Source organism: Chrysochloris asiatica, unplaced genomic scaffold (assembly GCF_000296735.1).
Source record: "Chrysochloris asiatica unplaced genomic scaffold, ChrAsi1.0 scaffold00044, whole genome shotgun sequence".
NCBI classification, from domain to species: Eukaryota; Metazoa; Chordata; class Mammalia; order Afrosoricida; family Chrysochloridae; genus Chrysochloris; species Chrysochloris asiatica.
This window is the reverse complement of record NW_006408562.1, coordinates 8,389,913-8,414,027: the sequence shown is the minus strand read 5'-3', so window position 1 is coordinate 8,414,027 and position 24,115 is coordinate 8,389,913. Positions and strand designations below refer to the sequence as shown.

Sequence of the window (24,115 nt, the reverse complement as noted above, 5' to 3'; positions counted from 1 at the left end):
ATGAGGCTTTCTGCTCCCGTAAAGATTTACAGCCTCGGAAACCCTGTCCAGGGTCGCAATGGGTCGAAACTGACTCCACAGCACACAACCAGCACCACCAGTTTTCTGAGGAAATATTTAAAAACAAGGTATAAAAAAGGATCTCTCAGATCATTCACTTACATAAAGCATGTTCTGTCCCCAAACTTTCTCAAATTCAAAAGATATTTGCTTCCTAAAACATGACAGTCTTCATTTTAAACCATTCAGTCTGTTTCCATGGCAACACTGAATGGTTCCTTGGCTACCATAAGTCGCATTAGCTGACTGTGGAATTTTTCAATCTTCTTTCCATTTTGATCTTTGTTCTGTACACCCAACAAACTAAATCATCTGTTACTTTAATACACAGACTGCCATCAGTATGCCTATATTTGAGAACCACGTGTGCCTTCCTGGGGTCGGTGAGGTAGAGCTTCTGGGCTGCGCAGCTGAACTCCTTCCAGGTCTGATACTGAGGCATCGTGGACCAGTGCGAGGGAGAGGGAGGCAAGGCCCTGGGAATAGAGGCGGCGAGGTGCGACCCAGTCAGCCCACCTTCCCACCCACCTCCCGAGGCCACCAACCCAGTCTCTGTGCTGAGTTATTTTTGTTCATGGTTTGTTTTTGTTCCATATCCTTTGCTATTACTGATTTTGTGTTCACTGGATCTTTCTAATTCTTCTTTATTTTGCTAAGTAACTTTATTAATTTTCTTTGTGGCCACTCTAAATTAATCCTGATCTTCCTAAATTTAAAACAAAAATAAATCTCTTATATCTTAATATAGTCTCGACTTCCTCTCCGTATGGAGGTTCTATAACTACACTATTTACTCACCCTTTTTGTTTTGATGTTGTCATTTTCAGATTGACATCTCTGGTTCCCTGTTTTTAGTAGTTTTGCAGTTTTATTTTACTTCTGAGAATTATTTATCTGAGTGATGATACCATGTCTAATGTCATTGGTTTAATATTGCTTATAGGATTGGCCTGTTTTCCACAAATTTGCTTAATTTCTGTTTATCTGGCAATGTTCTGCTTTTACTGTTGTATCTGAAAGACAGTTTTGTTGGACATATGATTCTTCATTAGCAGTTCTGTTCTCTCAGGGTTTGCATTATTTTAATTGTAGTGTTGTGGTGGTATCTATTGGCTGGACATCATTTTCTCTCATTAGTGGGCATAGTGGTTCACACTACATGCAAGTCCTCTGAGGTTAGGCTTATGTATCTTCCTTTGTGGGAGTAAATGCAGTGTGGGAACAGGTTCTTGACCTGATATTGGATGATGAGTGTCTCTGGATCTGCTGAGAAGGGAGTGCTACCCAGAATGGATGCAGAGTAAGCCAATGTTTTTGTGCATGGATTGGCATCTCAGTAGGTGGTGCAGTATTGAGGGGTTCAATGCAAATAGAAATGGCCTGCAAGAATTGTTTGGGTGTGGAATATGTGAAATTGCATATTGGACATTGGATGAAAGCACTAGGATCTCCTGCTCCTCATTTAACAGAGGTGCAAATGGCGCTGCTGAGATGTAACAATGATTGTGAGGAGGGTGCAGGGCCGGGCAGTGTTCCCTTCTGTTGTGTACAGGATCCCTACGATTTGGACAACTCCCACCAACATACTAGCAAACCCTGACCACCCAGTAACTGGTGGTGCACAAACACAGCGTCCAACCCAGCAACCAGTGAGAACATTCCCTATACCCATGCCCCAGTGGCCAGCCAGACAAACGTATCACCCCATCAGTTTCTGGCTGCTCACTAGGGCGTGGGTGTAGGAAATGTTCTCACTGGTTGCTGGCCTGGGTGCAGTGTTTGTGCACCACCGGTTGCTGCTTGGTCAGAATGAGGGAGCAGGAGTTTTGTACCTCTGGTTTGGGAGTGTATGAAGCTGATCGCTGGGGGCATAGTAGTGCTGGGATAGTTGAACTAGGCATGATATTGCTGTTAATGGTCTGATGGTATGGGAATGTGCACTGTGGATCCCTGGGCTGGGGCGAAGAAAGTAAATATATTGTAAGACCTGTTTCTGTGTTCTTTCATTAAGTAGGCTGGCTTCTTCTGTTCATCCTACCACATTACTGAGGTTTTACTGTTGTTGTTACTGTTGTTAGGTGATGTTGAGTTGTTTCCGAATCATAGTGACCCTATGCACAATAGAACAAAACTCAATCATTCTTATGTTTGGGCCCATTGCTGCTGTCACTGTGCCAGTCCATCTCGTTAGGAGATTTTATCATTTTCACTCAGTCTCCACGTTACCCAGCATAATTTCCTTCTCCAGGGACTAGTCCCTTCTGATAATATGCCTGAAATATGAAAGGCAAAGTCTCCCCATCGCGGCTTCTAAGGAGCATTCTGGTTATACGTCTTCCAACATAGACCTGGTGGTTCTTTTGGCAGTCATGGTACATTTAATAGTCTCCTCCAACACCATAACTCAAATGCATCAATGCTTCTATGGGCTTCCGTAGTCACTGTCCAACTTTCGCATGCATATGAAGTTATTGAAAATATTGTGACACGAGTCAGCTGCACCTTAGTCCTCAAACCGACATCTTTGTCCTTGAACACTTTAACGAGGTCTTGTACAGCAGATTAGTGTACTGCAATACGTCGTCTGATTTCTTGACTGCTGCTTCTGTGAGTGTTGATCCAAGCAAAATGAAGTCTTAGACAACTTCAGTTTTGTCTCCATTTATCTTGAAGTTATTTATTGGCCCAGTGGTGAGGATTTTTGTTTTCTTTACATTGAGATGCAACCCATACCGAAAGCTGTGTGGTCTTTGATCTTAATCAGTAAGTATTTTAAGTCCTCTTTGTTTTTAGTAAGCAAGGTTGTATCATCTACACATGTTGTTGTTGTTAAGTGCCATTGTATTGGTTCTGACTCATAATGATCCTGTACAGTTACCGAGGAGCAGCTGGTGTGTTTGAGCTGCCAACTTTGTGGTTCACAGTCCAGTGCTTATCCTACAGCACCACTCCAGAAGTCTGCACATAGCGGCTATTAATGGATCTTCCTCCAATCCTGATGCTATGTTATTCTCCATATAATCCAGTTTCTTGGATTACTTGATCAGTTTATAAATTGGTTAAGTATGGTAAAAGAATACAAACCTGGCTCACACCTTTTCTTATTTTAAACCATTCGGTGTCCCCTTGTTCTGTTCGAATGGCTGCCTCTTGGTCTATTTACAGGTTCCTCATGGGCACAGTCAAGTGTTCTGGAACACCCATTCTTCACAGTGTTATCCATAGCTTGTCATGATCCACACAGTCGAAAGCCCTTGCATAGTAAATAAAGCACAGGTAAATATCTTTCTGGCATTCTCTGGTATTCAGTCCATCTGACATCAGCAGTGATATCTCTGGTTCCACGTCCTTGTCAGAATCCAGTTTAAACTTCTAGAAATTCTCTTTCAATGTATTTTTGCAGCTGTTTTTCAATTCTCTTCAGCATTGTTTGCATATGATATTAATAGTATTGTCCAATGATTACCACGTTCTGGTGGGTCACTGTCTTTGGAAAGGGCATAGATATGGATCTCTTCCAATCAGTTGGCCAAGTAGCTATCATCCAAGTTTTTTGGCATAGATGAGTGAATGCCTCCAGTGCTGTATCAGTATGCTGAAAGATTTCAGTTTGTATTCCATCAATTCCTGGAGCCTTGTTCCTTTTCAAGACCTTCAATGCACCTTGGACTTCTTCCTTCAATATCATTGGCTGTTGGTCATATGCTGCCTCTAGAAGTGGTTGAACATCAACAGTTTCTTTTTAGTACGGTAACTCTGTGTATTCCTTCCATCTTTTTTGTTTTTTTTTTTAATTGTAAACTGATAGTTTACATGGGAGAACATTGGCTTTACACCATCATTTCATTACAATGATTAGAATTGCCTCCGTGCATCATCATTCCAACAGTATTTGCCTCCATTCCCTCTGTTTTTTGGGGGAGGTGGGATAGGGGAATATATAATACTTAATTATATATTATATATTGTTGTTGTTAAGTGCCGTCGAGTCGGTTCCGACCCATAGCGACCCTGTACAGGGTTTCCAAGGGTGTAAATCTTTACGGGAGTAGAAAGCCTCATCTTTCTCCCGCGGAGCGGCTGGTAGTTTCGAACCGCTGACCTTAAGGTTCGCAGCCCGATTCGTAACCACTACGCTAGGAATAGATAATAACTTAAACAACCACAGGACACATTCTTCAAGCCTGCCTCCTGGCCTCCAACACTCAGTCCCTTTCTTTCTATGAATCTAGAGTCCTTAGCTGTTCCCCCTCTCCATATCCTCATCTCTGCCTCCATCTCTGCTTCTCTAGATAGGGTCCTGCATTCTGCTTGTGTTCTTCTCCCTTGATGGTCCTAGGGTCCTCTTTCTGGACTGTAAGATCAACTAATCCCCTGTTTTTTTACAAAACTTCTACCTTTACAGTTGAGACAGTCACAATTAGTCATGATAATTGCTTTCAGGTTGAGAAATACTGTTTTCTTTCCTTTTGTTTTTTTAACTCTGAGTCTTTGCACATTTCAATATAATACTTGGCTTTGTTTTCTCTAACTGCTGTTTGAAATTTTCTGTTCAGCTTTTTTGCCTCTTCATTTCTTCCATTTGCTTTAGCATCTCCACACTGGATAGCACATTTCATAGTCTGGTCATGTTTTTCCCTGGTCCCTCCCACTCTCATGAGGGTCTAAAGAATTAGTCCCACCAACTCGCTGCTTCTCAATCGCACATGAACAATAAGCATTCACTCAGAAGCTCTATTGCAAAGCGAAAGTTGACTTCAAGGAGAGAAGCGGGTTTGTATCTGTGAGTGGAGAAAACCCTGCGGCGTTGGGGTGCACTAACTTTTTGGGGTCTCCTCCTCCAAGAGCGGGCTAATACATATTCTTTGGAGGAGTGGTGTCTTCAATATTCATTTGATTTTTATTAAAGGGGTGTAGACTTCGTGGAAATGGAGTGCCTTTTGCAGTTGTCAGCTCTAGGTCTATTTTTATGGGCTGCCTGTTAAGTTCTTCCTCTTTGTGACCAGTTGCTTTTTCTTATCAGGGTTTCAGGTCATGATATCTTTATCTCTGTTTACAGACTGTTCCTCTCAATGTTACTATTCTTGTTGGACTAGCGATGTCTTTTCTTTTCTTGATCCCTGTCTAGTAGGAGAGGACTTATGGTAAAAGGGCAGATATGAAGTCAGGAAAAAACAGGCCTAGATCCCAGGGATTCTAACCTGTTTCTGACAGTCTATTTTGACTTCCACTTTGATCTTTTCTTTTTTTCTTAGTGATCTTTTGCTTTCTTCCTGTATGGAGTTCTTGATGTCATCCCACAACTCTTCTAGTCTCCAGCCGCTAGTGTCTAATGCATCAAATCTGTTCTTGAGATGGTCTCTAAATTCAGGTGGGATATGTTCAGGGTCATAATTTGGCTCTCTTGGACTTGTTTTAATGTTTTTCAGCTTAAGCCTTAACTTGAATATGAGCAGTTGATGGTGCGTACCACAGCCTACCCCTGGTCTTGTTTTGGTTGATGATATGGAGCTTTCCCATCGTCTCTTTCCACAGATGTACTCAGTTAGATTTCTGTGTATTCCATGTGGTGAGATCCATGTGTATAGTTGTCTTTTATGTTGTTTAAAAAAAGTATTTGCAATGAATACTTTTGTGTGTGTGTGTGTGTGTGTGTGTGTGTGTGTGTGGTTAAGTGCCGTTGTAGTTTCCAACTCACTGTGTAGGGTTTCCGAGGAGTGAGTGGTGGGTTTAAACTGCCAACTTTGTGGCTAGCAGCCCATTGCTTGTCCTACAGTGTCACAGCAGGACTCTAAATAAGTCATTGAACTTATAAAATTTTATCATGTAATCTTCAACATCATTTCTGTAACTAAGGCCATATTTTCCAAGTACTGATCCTTCCTCTTTGTTTCCAGCTTTTGGGTTCCAATCAACTAAATTTATTAGTCCATCTTGATTGCAGGTTTTATCAATTTCAGAACAAAGAAGTTGATATAATTCTTCCATTTCATCATTGCTGGCTTTAGTGGCTAGTGTGTAAATTTGAATTATAATGGTACTAACTAGTCTTCCTTGCATTGCTGCTGTTAGTACCTTTGAGTCAGTTCTGACCCATAGGGACCCTGCATAGGGTTTCCGAGGAGCAACTGATGAGCTTGAACCACTGACCTTGCAGTCCAGTGCATTAACCCACAGCACCACACAAGGACTTCCTTGTAGACATATGAATATTATCCTATCACTAATAGCATTGTTCTTTAATGTAGACCTTGAAATATTCTTTTTGACAATGAATGCAATGCCATTCCTCTTCACTTTGTCATTCCCGGCATAGTATGCCATGTGATTGTCAGATTTAACCAGTCCGTTTTAGCTAATACCTAGGATACCGAAGTTTATGTGTTCCATTTCATTTTTGACAACTTCCAATTTTCCTAGATTCATACTTCATATATTCCAAAGGTTTTACTAGTGAGAATTAAATCATCCAATTAGAAGTAGGTGCTTTAATCTGAAGTAATAAAATTTCTCCAACTAGGAGCCTTTTTCCATATGTGAAGAAGAACAAACATGTATTTCAAAGGTTGGGAGACGCTCTCTGTAGGTGTCTGGCACACAGGGCAAGAAAAGTAACCAGTGTGGTGGGGAAGCCTGGGCAGCAGCTTCTGGGATCTTGCTTGCCTACTGCCTGGGACCTGTGAGGAAAGCCAGAGAAAAGACATTTGAAACCATTATGCAACTGGATAAAAGCAATGGGTGAACATAAGTATTTGGCAACTAAATCCTTCAAAAAGGAGCCATATCAAAGGGGTTCTAAATTATGAAAGACGAGTCATCTCTGTAAGCAGCAAGCTGTTGAATGGGATATATTAAATTTACCATATAAATAGTTCTAGTATTGCATGACAATTGGACTTCAAAAGGCAACTCTCATTTGAGACCAACACAAAACACCATTTTAAACAATACTTACTTCTTTGAAGGGGCTTATAAGGAGCTCTGGTAGCGTAGTGGTTACGAATCGGGCTGCGAACCTTAAGGTCAGTTGTCCGAAACTACCAGCTGCTCCGCGGGAGAAAGATGAGGCTTTCTACTCCCGTAAAGATTTACACCCTCGGAAACCCTGTACAGGGTTGCTATGGGTCGGAACCGACTCGACGGCACTTAACAACAACAACAACAATAGGAGCTCTGGTAGTGTAGTGGTTACGAATCGGGCTGCGAACTGCAACGTCAGCAGTTCGAAACTAATAGCTGTTCCGCGGGAGAAAGATGAGGCTTTCTGTTCTCGTAAAGATTTACAGCCTCGGAAACCCTGTACAGGGTCGCTATGAGTCGGAACTGACTCCACGGCACATAACAACAACAACATTGAGCGAAAGAAAATAAATTTACAAATGGTTTTATTTATTTGGGCTGGCCTTTGCAAAAAAAATACGTCTTTACTTGACCACTGTTAATGATTTCCTAGGTTGCTGTTTAGACTAACATAGAGATTCTTTATAGGTTAATACAGAGTATGCCATTCATTATTATTTCAGTTTTACCTTTCATGTGAAAAAAAAAATCCTCTTTTAAATATGTAGTTTATAAATACTATGTTTTGTCCTTTGGTTAACAGTGTCTCCATTTTTATCTCATTGTAGGTACTTCATATTTAACAGACATTGTGTGGTGGGCTGGTACGATTGCAAGTAAGTACCCCAGAGGTTAAGGAGTTAATCCTTTTCTCTCTCCCTCCCTGAATGGGACTGGCGGTGGGTGGGATGGACTTGGCCCATTCTGGAAGGTACTGTAATTCTGTAGCAGCCTGTGGTCAGGTGAGCCATTCCTGAGGCTCTCTCTCACTCACTTCCTGCTGGATGGCTTTCTTTGCTCTGTCCTCTCCAAGCTTCCTTCCCCTGGTTGGAAGAGGGTAGGATGGTATAGTATATAGGCTGAGGACAAGACGGATGAGAGGGAGTGGAGGGAGGCAGAGGCCCCACTGCAACAAGCCCTAAATTTAGTCTAGATCAAATTGTCTTGGGATGAAGAAATTCTTCAAAGAAACAACTGCGGCTTACTTGTCCATAGTTGGACTGTTTGCTCAGCAAGATTGATTTTATAAAGGAGAGTTCTTGATTCAACTTAAATAGTATAAAAATACACAGTCAGGTTTGCATATATAAAGGAAACTATATTAGAAATTTCAGAAATCTCATGAGGTTGATATGTTATATACCATTTTTTAGGCCAGAAATTGTCTAGTAAATGTTGAATTCTTTCACTGAATTCCAGTGTTCATATTTCAGCTCTCCTGTCTGTGAAGTCCCCAGGACATTTCTGTCCCTGTGACCTTGCTGCTTACCCTGGAATAGAGTCCTGCCCACCCGGAAGTTCTGCACAGCTGGTCTTAAAATCAAGGCTGTGTTGAGGACAAAGTAGAAGTATACTACTGTGTTGCAAACCTTTGGTTAGATTCGGAGGTTTCACTGATGGCTGAAAACTGGCCCCCTGGTCCCTTTGACTAACGAGCTGCGGGGACTGCCCTCCTCTGCCAGACTGTTAAACTTGTAAACGCTGCCCATATTGGTTTTCTTACAATTTCTGGTAAAGAACTAACCATTTAAAGCAGAGTCTAGCAATGTGAAATCCCGTGAGCAATGCTAAAATGTAACGTTGTGATTGTCATTCTTTTAACAGTGGCTGTTGGCCAGATTGGAAACTTCTTAGCTTATACGGTAGTCCCCACTGTGCTGGTGACTCCTCTGGGTGCCCTGGGCGTGCCATTCGGGTGAGAGCTGGATTTGTGTTTTCTTATTTAATATGTAATTTGTTGTTGTTGTTAAGTGCTGTGGAGTCGATTGTGACTCATAGCGACCCTGTACAGTGTTTCGGAGGAGCAGCTGGTGGGTCTGAACTGCTGACTTTGTGGTTCGCAGCCCAGTGTTGATCCTACAGTGCCACACCAGGACTCCAGTGTACAGTTTAGATTTTAAAAGAACTTCTTATTTTAAATATTTCTGTTGTAATAATAAAAATAAAAGTTTAACTGAAGATAGATCTTTAGTATTTCTGCTGATAGCACTTAATTGTGCCTTGCTAATTTAGCTTGGTGTACTATTAACCCTTAGGAAACTTGCTTTATTATATTTCAAATTGTAACTTATTTGTGTATATCAGTGATTTACTTTTGTGATCTTCTCAGGAAGGTTTCAGATGCTAGAGAAAGTCTTCCCAATGCATTTTCAAGTTATCCGGAAATAGCACTATTCAGAACTTGCCAGTTTTTGTGGGTGCCTCACAACCTATCCTGCTCCAGAAAATTATGGAAGTCAGGACAGGTGACACAACTGCACCAGGGGATGTAAAGTACAGTTTACTTCACAGTGAACAGCAAAAGAATTTCCCAAGAAACAGGGCTGTGGCTTGGCCTGGAGTGAAACAAGAGTGAAGGGGACTTTGGGTCTTTACTGGGGTTCATGGTGGAGCTAAGTGGAGGTTTCCACTCTCAGGCTAGGTGTTTTGTAGTAAAATTTCTGCCCATGCAGAGTGAAAAAGGGCTGGAGGGATGCAGGGATTTAGGGACAGAGAGTGTAGGCGAGGGCTAGAATGAAAGGGTAAGGGGAGGAGACGGATGTAAGTCTCCCAGTAGTCAAACTTCAGAGTGTGTCCATATCTTCCAAAATGGAGTCCTGGTGGCACAGTGGCTAAGTGCTTAGCTGCTAACTGAAAGGTTAGTGAGTGGCTCAAACTCACTAGTTGTTCCCTGGGAGAAAGATGTGGCATCTGCTTCTGTAAAGACTATAGCCTGGAAAACCCCATGGGGAAGTTCTGCTCTGCCTTAAAGAGTTGTATGAGTCAGAATCGACTTGACAACAAATCTAGTAACAATACTAAAAAAAAAAAGAATTTTTATCAGATCTTCGAAAGATAAGGTGTTTCTAAAGTTTGAAGCAATAAACGCTATAAAGGTTAATTTTGCACCATTTTTGGCAAAGTGCCCCGATCAAACATAATAATTATTAAAAGTATAAGATGAAAATCATTCCACCAAATGAATAAAATATATATATATAAAACTCCCAATAGATAAAATGGCAAACGACAAAATTGTCAATTCATTCATAGGAAGGTATATTTATTTTAATAATGTTAAATCTCATTATCAATAAAAGCCTATGAGCAACAAGATCAAATAACACATGCACTTAGTAAGATATTTAAAATGTATTAAGAATATTAGAAAGAGTATCTGGTAAATAGCATGATAATATATTTGCTTTCCTTTTTTTCAACTTCTTTAATAGATACAGTTATCAAAAGTAAACATACCCATGCATTTTTAATTTTATAATACATATAGATAATAGCATGTACAGATAATAATAATAGCACAAGAAGGGGGAAAACAGAATGTATACTACTGGATTTAAGTTACTATCATCTGAAGTGGAGATTCTGATAAGGAGAAAATAAATTTTAAAAAAATAGTGAAATGTGTACAAAAACAAACTCAACATGGATTAAATACCTAAATGTAAAACCTAGAACTATAAAGATCATCAGTGAAAAAATAGGGACAAACTTAAGGGCTCTAATACATGGCATACATACACTATCAAACATTGTAAAAGAAACCAACAATAGAAGACAAAGTAAGTGACTGGGACTTAATAAGAATCAGAAACTTTTGTGCATCAAAAGATTTCACCAAAAGCTTAAAAAGGGAGCCCACAGACTGGGAAAATTTTTTTTTCAACAATGTATATCAGACAAGGGACTAATATCTTAAATGTATGGAAAACTGTAATACCTCTACAGGAAAAAGACAAGCAGCCTAATTAAAAAATGGGCACAGTACATGAACAGATACTTCACCAAGGAAGACAGTCAGGCAGCCAACAAACCTGAAAAAATGTTCATGATCATTAGCCACTGTTTGTTGTTGTTGTTAAGTGCCATAGAGTCAGTTCCGACTCATGTTGTTGTTGTTGTTAAGTGCCATCAAGTCGGGTCCGACCCATAGCGACCCTGTACAGGGTTTCCGAGGGTGTAAATCTTTACGGGAGTAGAAAGCCTCATCTTTCTCCCGCGGAGCGGCTGGTAGTTTCGAACCGCTGACCTTAAGGTTCGCAGCCCGATTCGTAACCACTACGCTACCAGAGCTCCTTCCTGCATTGCTAGTGGGACTGTAAAATGGTTCAACTACTCTGGAAAACAGTATGGTGCTTCCTCAGAAAGTTGAGAATAACAATACCTTATGATCTAGCAATCCCTCCACTTGGTATAGATCCACAAGAAATATGAGCCATAACATGGGTGGATATATGCACACCAATGTTTATCACAGCACTATTCACAGTAGCAAAATGATGGAGACTGTCTAAGTGCGCATCAGTGGAAGAATGAATAAACAAACTTTGACACATACACACAATGGAATATTATGCTACCATCAGGAATCACAAGGAAGCTGCAAGTCACCACATAACATGGATGAACCTTGAGGACATTATACTAGGTGAAATTGGTTGTTGTTGTTAAGTGCCATCAAGTTGGTTCTGACCCATAGCGACCCACCGACCTTGCAGTTCAAACGACTTTGCAGTCTGGTGCATTAACCCACAGCACCACACCAGGACTCCAGGTGAAATAAGCCAATCACAAAAGTATAAATATTGCATGAAACCAATATGGTAAAACTTAAGAAAAGATTTTCATACTATAAGAAACATTCCTTGATGGTTACCAGGGGTAGGAGGGAGGGGAGAGTAATTCACTGACTAGAGGGATGTTGTTGTTAAGTACCATCCAGTTGAGTCGATTCTGACCTATAGCAACCTTGTATAGGGTTTCCGAGGAGCAGCTGGTGAGCTTGAACCGCCAACCTTGCAGTACAAACAACTTTGCAGTCTGGCGCATTAACCCACAGCGACACACCAGGCTAGAGGGCTATTGTTGTTAAGTGCCATCAAGTTGGTTCAGGCTAGAGGGTAGACACATGTTAATCTGGGTGATGAAGGAGGACAATATGCAAGGAGGGGGAAGGGAATACACGAGAAGAAGAAGGGTATAAGTGAACAGTGAAGACAGAAGAAGATTTAGGGAGGTATGCATGAGCTAAATGGGATAGAGGGATAGTAATATATATACAACCTTGAAAAAGCATTATTCTGTGATCTAGGAATCGAGACGTAATCTGAATGGATGAAGGGCAGGGGGAAAACATGTTTTGGTGTTTTGAGTGTCTTGTGGACATTAGTTTCCCCTGCCTACCATTTAAAATTAGATATTTAAGTGTAATAGAAATCAAATTGGGAATTATGATGACAGAAACCTTGAAAATCCAGCCTCCAACCTATAACTGACTGGCTTTACTAAATGAGGAATTAGAATTGTCCCAGAAAAACAGGCTTCTTGTCAAGCCTTGGTAGAATAGGGGGCCTTAGGTGCAATCCTGAGCCCCACCCAGAACCTTCTGAGTTGGGACATTCCCTCCTGAAAAGACCAAGCCAGCACTACTGGAGCAACAGAAGAGTCTGATTAAAAGAAAGCCCTGCAGAAAAGACAGCGGACAGTTCGGCTGTTAGAAGATCAAGCAAGCTGTTTGCTTTGGAGGTATCAAGGGAAGAAAAGTCAGTCTACCAGGGAAAACCCCCTTCTAGGACTAAAGCTCAAAGGGAACCCATAAGTAGTCTAGTATGCTCGCTGGTGACCTCCTGGATGTACTTGTGAGTGTAAATAGGGGAAATGAAGCATTGAAGAAATGGTCTCATTTTGGCCATGTCCGATTGATACTCACTGACCTTGAGATAAGAAAGAGAAGAGGAAGAAGGGCTGGCTGGTGTGAAGTTTAGGGTTGAGAGTGAAGCAGCCAGTAGGTCTGAAGTGGGGGGAGGTGTGCGTGAACTCCCAAACTCGAAGCTAGTCCCCATTTGACCTAGCTTGGATGGCTAGCTGACTAGAACTTGATCAGACTAAAATAAAGATGCTTGATACTGTGAGCAGGTGTAAATTGCTACAACTTGATGAACTGGACCTTTGCTTATGGATGTATTTCCTTAAGATTTCAAATGGAATGGAAGCGTTCTTCGTGTCAAGTAACAAGCCTGTTTCCTCAGTGCACTGGCTTGGTAGGGATGGGCAACGTAGACATTGGCTGTCAAAAATGGGGCGCTGTAAAGGCACAAAGTGGCTGGCTTACAAGCTTTCATGAGCGAACTCAGTTTAAGAATGATGGGGGTTAAAATCTAATCCCCACTTAATAGTTTTCCTTTTCTCTGGATGGATGGATTTGGTAAAAGGAAATGGGGGATGATGCTGATAGGATTTTAGGATTCACTTGTGAGTAACTGTTAGCAGGATGAATGGTGATGGTCCCAACTGTTATTGTAGAAGGTGTGTAACTGAAAGTGGAGAGTAGTTAATCTTTCATTTTAGGAACAAATGATCCCAGAACCATGAAGAAGACAGAGTATGAGTAGAGTGTGAGATTCGTATCTAGAAAAGCAGTGACAGCAGAGACAGTGGCAGAGGTGATGGCATGGAGAGACAGAGCAACTGCGGACTCTAGGCCCATGGACTGAGAAAGGTTGTGTGCCTGTGGGCAAGAGGCTGGTTTGCAGAATATGGAATATGCCCTTAGGACAGTTAAATGAACTTTTTTGTTTTGTATGTGTACATCAAGTATTTCTGCTTTGTTTGTTTGTGACATATAAGATGTAAAAGGGAAGGCACAGCTAGGAAGTAGGATCACTGCTGTTGCAGGGAGGGATTACAGGTGTTTAATTTGTTGACTGTAAAGCTGATGATCTTGTCAGTTAACCTTCACTCAATTCACAATAAAAAGTTAAATAAAATATAGGGAAGTGTTGAGTGAGGAGGGTTCAGAGGTTACCCTCCTTCATGGAATTGGATGTCGATATTGCAGCCTGGGGGGACCCATAGCTGGTTTCTTCAAGATGCAACAACACCTGTGTTTTGAAGATGTATCAGGATCATCATAGGAATGTTTTTTAAAAATGTGTCAAAGGATGGCTATGAAAAACTCAGTAGGACCAGAACTGCATACTACAAGTAGAGCAAAAAATTACATACTATAGGTAGCTCTGGTGGTGCAGTGGTTATGAGTTGGGCTGTTAACCTCAAGGTCAGCAGTTTGAAACTCCCAGCCGTTCCACTGGAGAAAGATGAAGCTTTCTGCTCCCGTACACATTTACAGCCTCGGGAATACTATACACATGGCACCTACCACCACCGTAGGCAGCTGTGGATGAGTGTTGAAGTCCTTTACCACGGTATTGAAGAATTCTTCATTGCCTCAAGTATGGCATACAACACACTGGGGAAGAAAAATGAAGAATTGGCCATGATAATATGACTAGAAATGCGTGACTATTTTATAATAGTAAAAGCGATTATATTTACATTGATAACCTGTTTTCACAATTATTATGTAGGAAGTACATAAATAATTTTTTTATTTACTGGGCGATAAAGTCTTTTTTTTTAAAGCATATCTTAGGTCTTTAAACAGCTCCATTCTCATAGTCACTAGTTGGGCCTGTTTATAATGCAGTTTTAGAATATAATGCTGTTGTCATTTGTGGGTAGTGGTGATTCTATGTAGAGGTTTTAATTGCTCCATATTAGATAAAGTAAAATATCTTTACTTGGCTTTCCCTTCAGAACCTGTTCATGTACCTGAAAAACATAGAATATTCGTAGCAGTGGAATTGCTCATTATGGTTAATGTTTTTTTTTTTCCCTCCTGTAACCTGTATACTAAGTATGGAATTGTAACACATAGATGTTCTCTTTTGAAAAATTAGCTTTACCTTCCAAAAACTCAAATGACTATGTAGTCCCTGATACTATTAGTGTTCAGTAAGTCCTAGTTGGCCAAATGACTAGGAAGTATAATAGTAAATTACTTACCAACGATCCTGTTGAGAGGCCTTATGGTTAAGCTCTGCAAAGTGTCGATTCCCAAAGAATGGTAGTATCTTGTTATTGAAGTAGCACTTATGTAATGACAAAAATAATGGAAAAGACTCACTAATGGTATTAAAATGTTACACAAAAAAAAAAAAATAGCAAAGAGAGTAATTAACAAGGAATTAAAAAAAAAACATTAATAACAGAAAGACCTGAAAAATAAAGAAAACAAAAAGAATGACTGATGTAAATTTAAATACCTCACCCCCTCTAAGACTGAAACTCAAAGGGAACACATGAGCAGGAATGTAAGCTTGCTGACAACCACATTGGTTTACTGGTGAGTGGAAGAGGGGGAAAGGCAGCAATGCAGAAATGGGCTGAGTTCAACCACGGTCTATAGACTCCTGTTGACCTGGAGATGAAAGAGAGAAGAGGAAGGACTGGTTGGTCCAAAGTGTGGTGAGACCTGGGGACACCTGAGTCCATGCACAAGGACATAGCCACAGAGGGCTAGAGCAGAGAGTGAAGTATCCAGCTGATATAAAGTGAGGGGAGATGCACAAGAACACCCAAACTTGCAGATAGAGCCCATTTGACCTAGCCTCAATGGCTTGATAATCAGAACTCGACTAGAGGAAGATAAAAACAAAAAACATTTTTTGATAAAGGAAACAAGGGTAAATTGCTACAATTTGATGAACCTGACCTATACTCATGGCGGTAGTAACCAAGAGGGAGGGAAGGAGTCTTCATATCAAGTATCAGTGCTTTCCCCTCTGACACAGGGCAGATAGGGACAGGCAACTTAGTCATTGGCTACCTAAAGTGAGGGGGTGATAAAGGCACATTGTTTCAAGAGGGAGTTTAGTTTTAGAGTGTGTGTGGGGAAGATAGAGTCCCCACTGAATAGTTTTCGCCTTGTCTAAATGGGTCTGGTTAAAAGAGATGGGGATAAGATTCTTATGATTCTATAGTGAGTAATAGTTATCATGATTAATTGCGACTGTTACAATTGTAAAGGTAGAAGTTTTGTAACAAAAATGGGGGAGTAGTTAATCTTGCAGTCAAGAAACAGAGGACTCTAGGACCATCAAGGGAGAGCACAAGTGGAATGTGGGACCTTATCCAGTGAAGCAGCGACACCAGAGATGGAGGCAGAGATCGGGACATGGAGAGAGGGAATAGCTGAGGACTATAGATTCATGGGAAAAGAAGGACTAAGAGCTGGTGGCCAGGAGGCAGACTTGCAGAATGTTGGTGTAAATTATTATATATGCCTGCGTGTTTAAAAAAAAAGAAAAGCTAAAGTGAATAGAGAGAAATTCTGTTATCTGATGGTTATCAGTGGTTACGAATCGGGTTGCTAACCTCAAGGTCAGCAGTTCGAAACTACCAGTGGTCCCACGGGAGAAAGATGAGGCTTTCTGTAATTTCTATAAATCTTCCCATACAGATTTACAGCCTCGGAAACCCTGTACAGGGTCGCTATGAGTCGGAGCTGACTGACTCCACGGCACATAACAACAACAATAATATTATTAAATGCCAGTGGATTAGAAAAATCAATTAAAAGGCATAGATTATTGGATTGGATATGAGAACAAGATCTAATTGTTGGCTTTCTACAGGAAGCACACTTCAGAATCAGAGATAGATTGAAAATAAAAGAATGGAAAAAAAAATATGTCATGCAAACAGCACTTAAGAAGCTGGAGTACATATATTAATATCAGACAAACTTTTAAACAAAAGATACAGCAGGTACTAGAAATAAAGAGGAACACTTTGACAAAAGTGTTAATAGGAAGACATAAGAATTATACACAGTAAAAACAAAGCTTCGGTGGGTCTTACATGCAATCACGTGTATCTTTATAAGAAGGAAGTAGAAGGTGATTAGAGACACACTAGAAAAGGTCATGTAAAAATAGAGGCAGAGATGTGAATGGTGTGGCCACAAGTCAAGGAAACCTGGAAGCTTATCAGAAGCTGGAAGAGGCAAGGAAAGGATTCTCTCTCTACAGTCTCCAGAAGGAGTGTGGCTCCGTTGAAGGTTTGACTCAGTAATACTGATGGAGTGTGGCTCTCCAGAAGGAGTGTGGCTCTCCAGAAGGTTTGACTCAGTGATACTGATGTTAGATTGCTGCCTTCTAGAACTGTGAGAGAACAAAGGTTTGCTGTTTTAAAGAATTAAGTTTGTAAATGGTTGCAGGGGAAGATGTCTGATTCTTGAATGTATTTCAAAGATGGAGCCAACAGAATTTGCTGGGTTGTATGTGGGATATGAGAGGGAGAGAGGCTCAAAGATGACATCTGAACAACTGGATGGATAAGAAGGAGAACTTCTTGACTACTTGGTTATGTCACTTATTGGCTGTAATCCCTTGGGCAAGTTAGTTTTAACATCTCTGTGTCCTGCTTTCTCAACTATTGAGAGAATAACAGTCTCAGCTTTTTTTAAAGTTATTATAAGGCCTAATCTGGTACATAGGAAGTACTCAGTAAATAATAGCTCTCATTTTTATTACTAAAACCCCCCCAAACAAACAAAGCTTCAAAATATGTGAAGTAAAACCCAGTGGAATAGGAAGGAAATAGACAATTCAGTAATAACAGAGACTTCAAATACTCTTAAGTTCAATAATGGACAGCATAGGCAGAAGACCAAGGAAATAATATTACAGAATATTCTTGTTGGGTTTTCAGTTAACTTCATCCAAATAATTAGCCCTTTGTCCTTGATTCCTGACAGGTAACCTCTAAAACCTTAAAATACATCCAGTGGTGTGAGTTTTGTTATACATGTTATTGTTTTAGGTGCAGTCAGTTCCGAGTAGGAGCGATCCTGACACAACAGGACGAAACACTGCCAGTTCTGCGCCTTCCACACAATGGTTATGTTTGAACCCATTGTTGTTGCCACAGTGTCAGTCCATCTTGTTGGGGGTCTTCCTCTTTTTCCTGACCCTACACTTCTCCAAGCATGAATAGGTTCCATTTACATCTAAAAGAGGCCCGCTCAGCCTTCACTCTTGGTCCCTGATGAGAGTAGGCTGGGGAGGAGGCTCAGGCGTCAACAGATAGGTCACTGTTCAGAGGTTGGCATTTTTCCCTCTCACGTGGCTCTTACTGGGCAGTCCCATATCTAGGTCATATATCCTGACAGCTGTAGGAACAAGGCTGCAGTATATGGTGCCCCCAAGCCTCCGCTGCTGGACCTTACTCTGTCTTCTCTGCTTCGTCACTTTGCCCTGCTGCTCCCTTGGACTGTGCTGTTACTGTTGTTACTAGGCCAGTATGAGAGTCCTTTACACCTGGGTAGCTTTTGACTGGGTCTTGGAGGTCCCCTGTCTTAAGTACACACTCCTTGCAGCTAGCTCTGTGGGAACATGCCGGAAAACTTGTCAGTTTGAGGCAGCATGAACAGCCCTGTGATGCGATTGTAAACTCAGAGTTAGAAATGCCACATAACGGAGCCCAGTCTTTCCCAGAATGCTAGGATTGAAAAGAGATGTTTTGAAAGCATGGGGAAAGACTGTTTTTTCATGTCTGGTATTTGTGAGTCTTGGTGTGGCACTATCAGTTACTGCGCTGGACTGAAAGTCGGTTTGAACTGTAAGATTGGTGGTTCAAATTCACGAGCCACTCCTTGGAAACCCTAAACAGGGTCACTATGGGTCAGAACCAACTTGAAGTCACATAACAACAACGGCAAATTCGTAAGCACTCAACCATACGTCAGTTTAAACTGCAAAGTCAGCAGTTCAAACTCACCAGCAGCTCCATGAAAACCCTAAACAGGGTCACTGTGAGTCGGAACTGACTTGATGGAACTTAACAGCAATAACAAAGCATTCATCCAATGCACTCCTGGTGTAGTGCTGCGGACCACAAGGGCAGCAGTTCAAACTCACCGACTGCTCCTCGGAAACCCTTATACAGAGTCGCTATGAGTCAGAACTGATTTGGTGGCACTTAACAGCAACAACAACAACAATTCATTTAATGTGACATAAAAGAGTGTTGGAAAAGGGAAGATAGAACTTTTTCAAAGACTTCCCTTTAATTTTTCTTTAACAATCTTATAATAATATATATCGTTGTTGTTGTTGTTAAGTGCCATCTCGAGGATAACTGGTGAGCTTGAACCACCGACCTTGCAGTTCAAATGCTTTGCAGTCTGGCGCATTAACCCACAGCGCCACACCAGGACTCCAATAATATACATACTAAGCATTTATTAATACTGTGTTTTTAAAATGACTTACAGCTATCACAGCCTTAAAAATGCAGTACCAATTTCTTTAAAGATTTGCTTTAGAGAATACCATTTGAATCAAGTACATACATAGGTTAATTCTCTGTCCCAAATAAATATAAAGAGGCTTCAAAATTCATGGACAGCAACTCAAAAGAGGGAACACATCCTCACAGCAAGAAACATTCACACACACACCCCCACACACAGAGTGGACAGAGAAGGGCAGCTTGGACATTGGACACTCAAATGGGGAGGGGGGACTACAAAGGCAAGAAGTGACTGGCTTACAAGCTTTCAAGAGGGAACCTGGTGCTAGGGAGCATGGCAGAAGACAGAATCTCCAGAAGGTACTATTCAATCTGTCTGGGCGGAGCTGATGAAAGGAGATACAGATGGGTAACTCGTGATACTATAGTGAATAATGCTTATCAGGATGGATTATGAGGGTTGGAAATGCAAAGGTAGAAGTTTTGTAACAAGGAAGGGAGTGATTAATTCTCCAGGATAGGAGCGGAGGCCTCTGGGACCATCAATGGAGAAGAGCTGAGAGTGGGACCCTACCCAGAGAAACAGAGATGCCTGAGATGGAGACAGAGATGATGACGTGGAGTGATGAAATGACTGGGGACTTTGGACCCAGAGAGGGAAAGGGACTGTGGGCTGAAAACTGGGGGGAGGAGGGGGAAGTGTAGGGAGCAGGTTTCTGAGATATACCCTTTGGGTGGTTGAGGATGCATGGAGGGGATTGGAACCATGGCAGTGAGATGATATACGATGAAATGAATGTAAAACTAAAGTTCTCCCATGTAAACTATCATATAATTCACAATAAAACATTAAAAAAAAAAATTCATGGAAAAATGGAATGAAAGGATAATGGAAAATTTCCACAAACTTGGATGCCCTCTTGTATGTAAGTGGTGGTGGTGGTTATGTGCTGTGGAGTCGGTTCCAACTCATAGCCACCCTGCATAGCGTTTCCGAGGCTGTAAATCGTTATGGGAGCAGAAAGCCTTATCTTTCTCCTGCGGAACAGCTGGTAGTTTCACACTACTGACCATAAGAAATACAGCCTGACTCGTAACCACTACGCTACCGGAGCTTCTTTGTATGTAAGTAGAAATGGAATATATTGCAAATAAGATTGGCCTTCATATCACTCAGTTATAATACTTGTTTATGTTATCAGGTGCTTTAAGTCGTTACCAACTCATAGTGACCCAGTGCACAACAGAAGAAACACTGCCCGGTCCTGCGCCAACCTCACGATCAATGCTGCTATATTTGAGCCCATTGCTGTTGCCACTGTGCCAATCCATGTAGTTGGAAGTCTTCCTTTTTTTTCTCCAACCCTCCACTTTACCAAATGTAATATCCTTCTCCAGGGACTGGCCCCTCCTGACAATATGTCCTTTTGTATGAGAGATGAAGTCTGGCCATCCTAGCTTGCAAGAAGCATTCTGGTTGTATTTCTTCCAACGAAGAGCTGTTTGTTCACCATACCTCAAATGCATCAATTCTTCTAAATTCTTCTATGGTCTTTTTTTTTAATGTTTTGTTGTGAATTATGTGATAGTTTACATGGGAGAACATTAGCTTTACATTCATCCTATCGTATATCATTTCATTGCCATGGTTATAATCCCCTCCATGCATCATCAACCAATCAAAGGGTATACCCTGCAAGCCTACCCTCTGGTCGTCAGCACACAGCCCCTCTCCCTCTCTGGATCTAGAGTCCCCAGCCGCTCCACCTCTCCACGTCATCATCTCTGCCTCCATCTCTGGCGTCACTGCTTCTCTGGGTAGGGTCCTGCATTCCGCTCTTCTCCCTTGACGGTCCCAGGAACCTCCGCTCCAGGCCTGCAAAGTCAATCACTCTCCTCCTTTTGCTACAAAATGTCTACCTTTACATTCCCAACCCTCACAGTCAGTCCTGATAACAATTATTCACTATTATACCACAAGAGACCTATCCACATCTCCTTTCATCAGCCCCGCCCAGACAGATTGGATACTAACTATTCAGTGGAGAGTCTACCTTCCTCCGTGCCCTCTGGATCTAGGCTCCCTCCTGAAAACTAGTAAGCCAGTCACTTCTAACCTTTGTGGCCCCCCCATTTTGGGTAGCCAATGTCCATGTTGCCCATCCCTGTCTACTCTGTGTATGGAGGGGGGTGGGTGGGAATGATCCTTGCTGTAAAGATTTGTTCCCTCTTTTGAGCAATTGCATCCATAGGTGTAGGTCAAGTTCATCAAATTGTATCAGATTACTCTTTTTTTCCTCTTCTTTCTTCTTCTAGTTGAGCTCTGTTCATCCAGCCATTGAAGCCAGGTCAAGTGGGTATTATCTGCAAGTGTGGGTGTTCTTAAGCATATGCCCTCTCTTCTTATCAGCCGTATGCTTCACTCTCCACTCTAGTCCTCTGTGGCTATGTCATTGACTCTGAGCCCAAGAGTCCCCAGGTCTTGCCACACTGCTTGCCAGCCTGGTCTCCACGTGGGTTCACAGGAGTCTATTGAACATTGTAGGGCTTAGCTCGCAGCTTCGTTGTTGTTCCCCTTATCGGCGATGCACGTGGTCACCAATCAGAGCACATGTCTGCTTGTGTATTCCCATTGAGTCTTACTCTTGGAAGGGATTTTCCTTGAGGGGACCCAACCACTTACCTTGATATCTCCTGGGCGAGCAACTTTCGGACTGCCATTATTGTTTTGTATTTTTCCTGTTGGTCTTTCTTTCAAGAAGTATTTTCTGTTCTTCTAGACACTCCAGGCTGGTCTGCTTGTCCTTTCAAGTGGAAACTTCCCATCTCAGAAGATTCTGGATAGGGTTCAGGATTCCACCTATGGTCTTATGTAATGCAGAGGCTCCACAGGAAGCCTCCTTCACTGGGCACATTGTAGCCCCATTTTAGGTATTCCAATCAGTTATAGGCAGAAGACGAACTTTCAAGCTTTCTATGGTGATATTTCTGGTTATTCCTTTCTCTCCCCATCGAGTGTCTATTTTATAATGGTATGCAAGGGAAACCAAGATTCAAAAGACAGCCAAGCATCTTAACATCATATCCCTCCTTTTGCCCATTCAAACCATGCCTCAGTCCCTGTATCCTAGAGCCCTGTTGTTCCAAGGTTGTACATACATCATTATTTACCTCTGCCCTACTTAGTCTATGGTCTTTCTTATTCACTGTCTAACTTTTGCATACATATGAGGTTATTGAAAATGCCATGGCTTGGGTCAGGTGCACCTTAGTCCTCAATGACATCTTTGTTCTTCAACACTTTAAAAAGTTCTTGTGCAGCAGATTTGCCTAATGCAATAAGTCATTTGACTTATTGACTGCTACTTCCATGAGTGTTGATGGTTGATGCAAGAAAAATGTAGTCTTTGACAACTTCAGTCTCTTCTCCATTTAAATGCATGTTTTTTATTGGCCCAGTGGTGAGGAATTTTGTAGTAGCCCAACACTCAACACTGATTGAGCAGGGCTCCTTTCACACTGAATTGGGAGGGATTCTTTTTATTTTTCTTTAAAGACTACAGCCTTCAGTATGGGTGACACCTCAATGTAAAGAAAACAATCCTGGATGACAGTATCAAGTGTGAGGACTCTTCCCCACAACTGGTAACACTCACCTGCTGTGTAGATTAACTTCCTACAGAAAGTGAGTGTTTATATTTAAGCCTGCGTTCAAGGGAAGCACAGACTTTCCTGTTTGAGAAGGAGGGGCTGGCACCACTCCTCCCCGCAGAAGGACCTCCAGATGATGTCTTGTTGGTTTCTTAGCCCTAATGACCTTGTGTGTTTGCAGGGGCTATCTTAGGTCATCCATCTCCTGATTACAATGATTTCATGTTGAGGTGTTTAAAGCATCCTTCCCATAGTCCTGTCTTGTTCCATTGGACTTTCACCTGTTTGGTCTCCTGAAAGCAGCCCTTCAAGGACAGAGATTCACCTCTGATGAAGTGAAGACAGCAGTGCATTCGTGGCTCAGAGCTCAGCCTAAAACAGTTTTTAATAAGGGAATATGAAAGCTTGTTGACAGATGGACAAAGTGTATTGAGAAGCAAAGAGATTTTGTCAAAATTATGTATTTCTCTTTTCTAAATGTTGATTAAAATAAATTCCACAGCCAAAGTGAGAATAATTTTTGACTCATCCTCATATATAAAAGGCAAAGATGTGGCTCTGTAGGTTAATGCATTATTGGACTGCAAGGTTGGTTTGAATTGCAAGATCAGCAGTTCAAGCTCACCAGAAGTTTCTTGGAAACCATATGCAGGGTCGTTATGAGTCCAAACAAAGTCGGAGGCACTTAAGAGAAACAACAACCAGCTTATGTTACAGGGGGTATAAATATAGGTGTGGTTACTAATAATAACAACAACAAAAACCAGAGAGGGGAATTGAATACACAATTGCAAAAGAACCAATATATGACCCCAGAAAATACAAATGAGTTATACACCTGTGAAAACTTGAAGTGGCAAAAGTTGGGTGATAAGTATATTTACAATAAAATAACAAAAGGAGTAACTGCTTGTGAAACAGTACGCGGTCTCTGTTCACCCGGAGCCGTAGAGGAGGGAGAGTCTGGAATAAGGGCAGATAGTGAGTGTGTGACCAGTTATCTCCATGAACACCTGTCTTCTGTGTCATGATATCAGAACTGGATGGTGTCCCCTGTCATTTTGATAGAAGATTCCTTAGAAGAATTTGATTAGAAGGGGGGAAATGTAGAACGAGTTCAGATTTTCAGAGACTAAACTTTTTGAAATGATGGAATATGGATGAACTCTTAAGCTACTACACTGGAATAATCTTTAAAATTTAAACGTATCAGAGGCAGTCTTTGGAGGACTGCTTTCTGTATATCTGATAT

General features: G+C 41.4%; 1 protein-coding gene and 1 pseudogene across 1 annotated transcript in view; one reads left to right on the top strand and one right to left on the bottom strand.

The window, feature by feature from the left end:
• The window catches only part of NIPA1 (non imprinted in Prader-Willi/Angelman syndrome 1), a 72,569-nt gene that overhangs the window by 33,255 nt on the left and 15,199 nt on the right, over positions 1 to 24,115 (top strand). The window contains exons 2-3 of the mRNA XM_006861872.1: positions 7,689 to 7,736; positions 8,725 to 8,815. Coding sequence (XP_006861934.1) covers position 7,736; positions 8,725 to 8,815 — 92 coding nt within the window. The 5' untranslated portion in view covers positions 7,689 to 7,735. The remainder of the gene's footprint in view (positions 1 to 7,688; positions 7,737 to 8,724; positions 8,816 to 24,115) is intronic.
• LOC102811871 lies at positions 246 to 502 on the bottom strand (annotated as a pseudogene).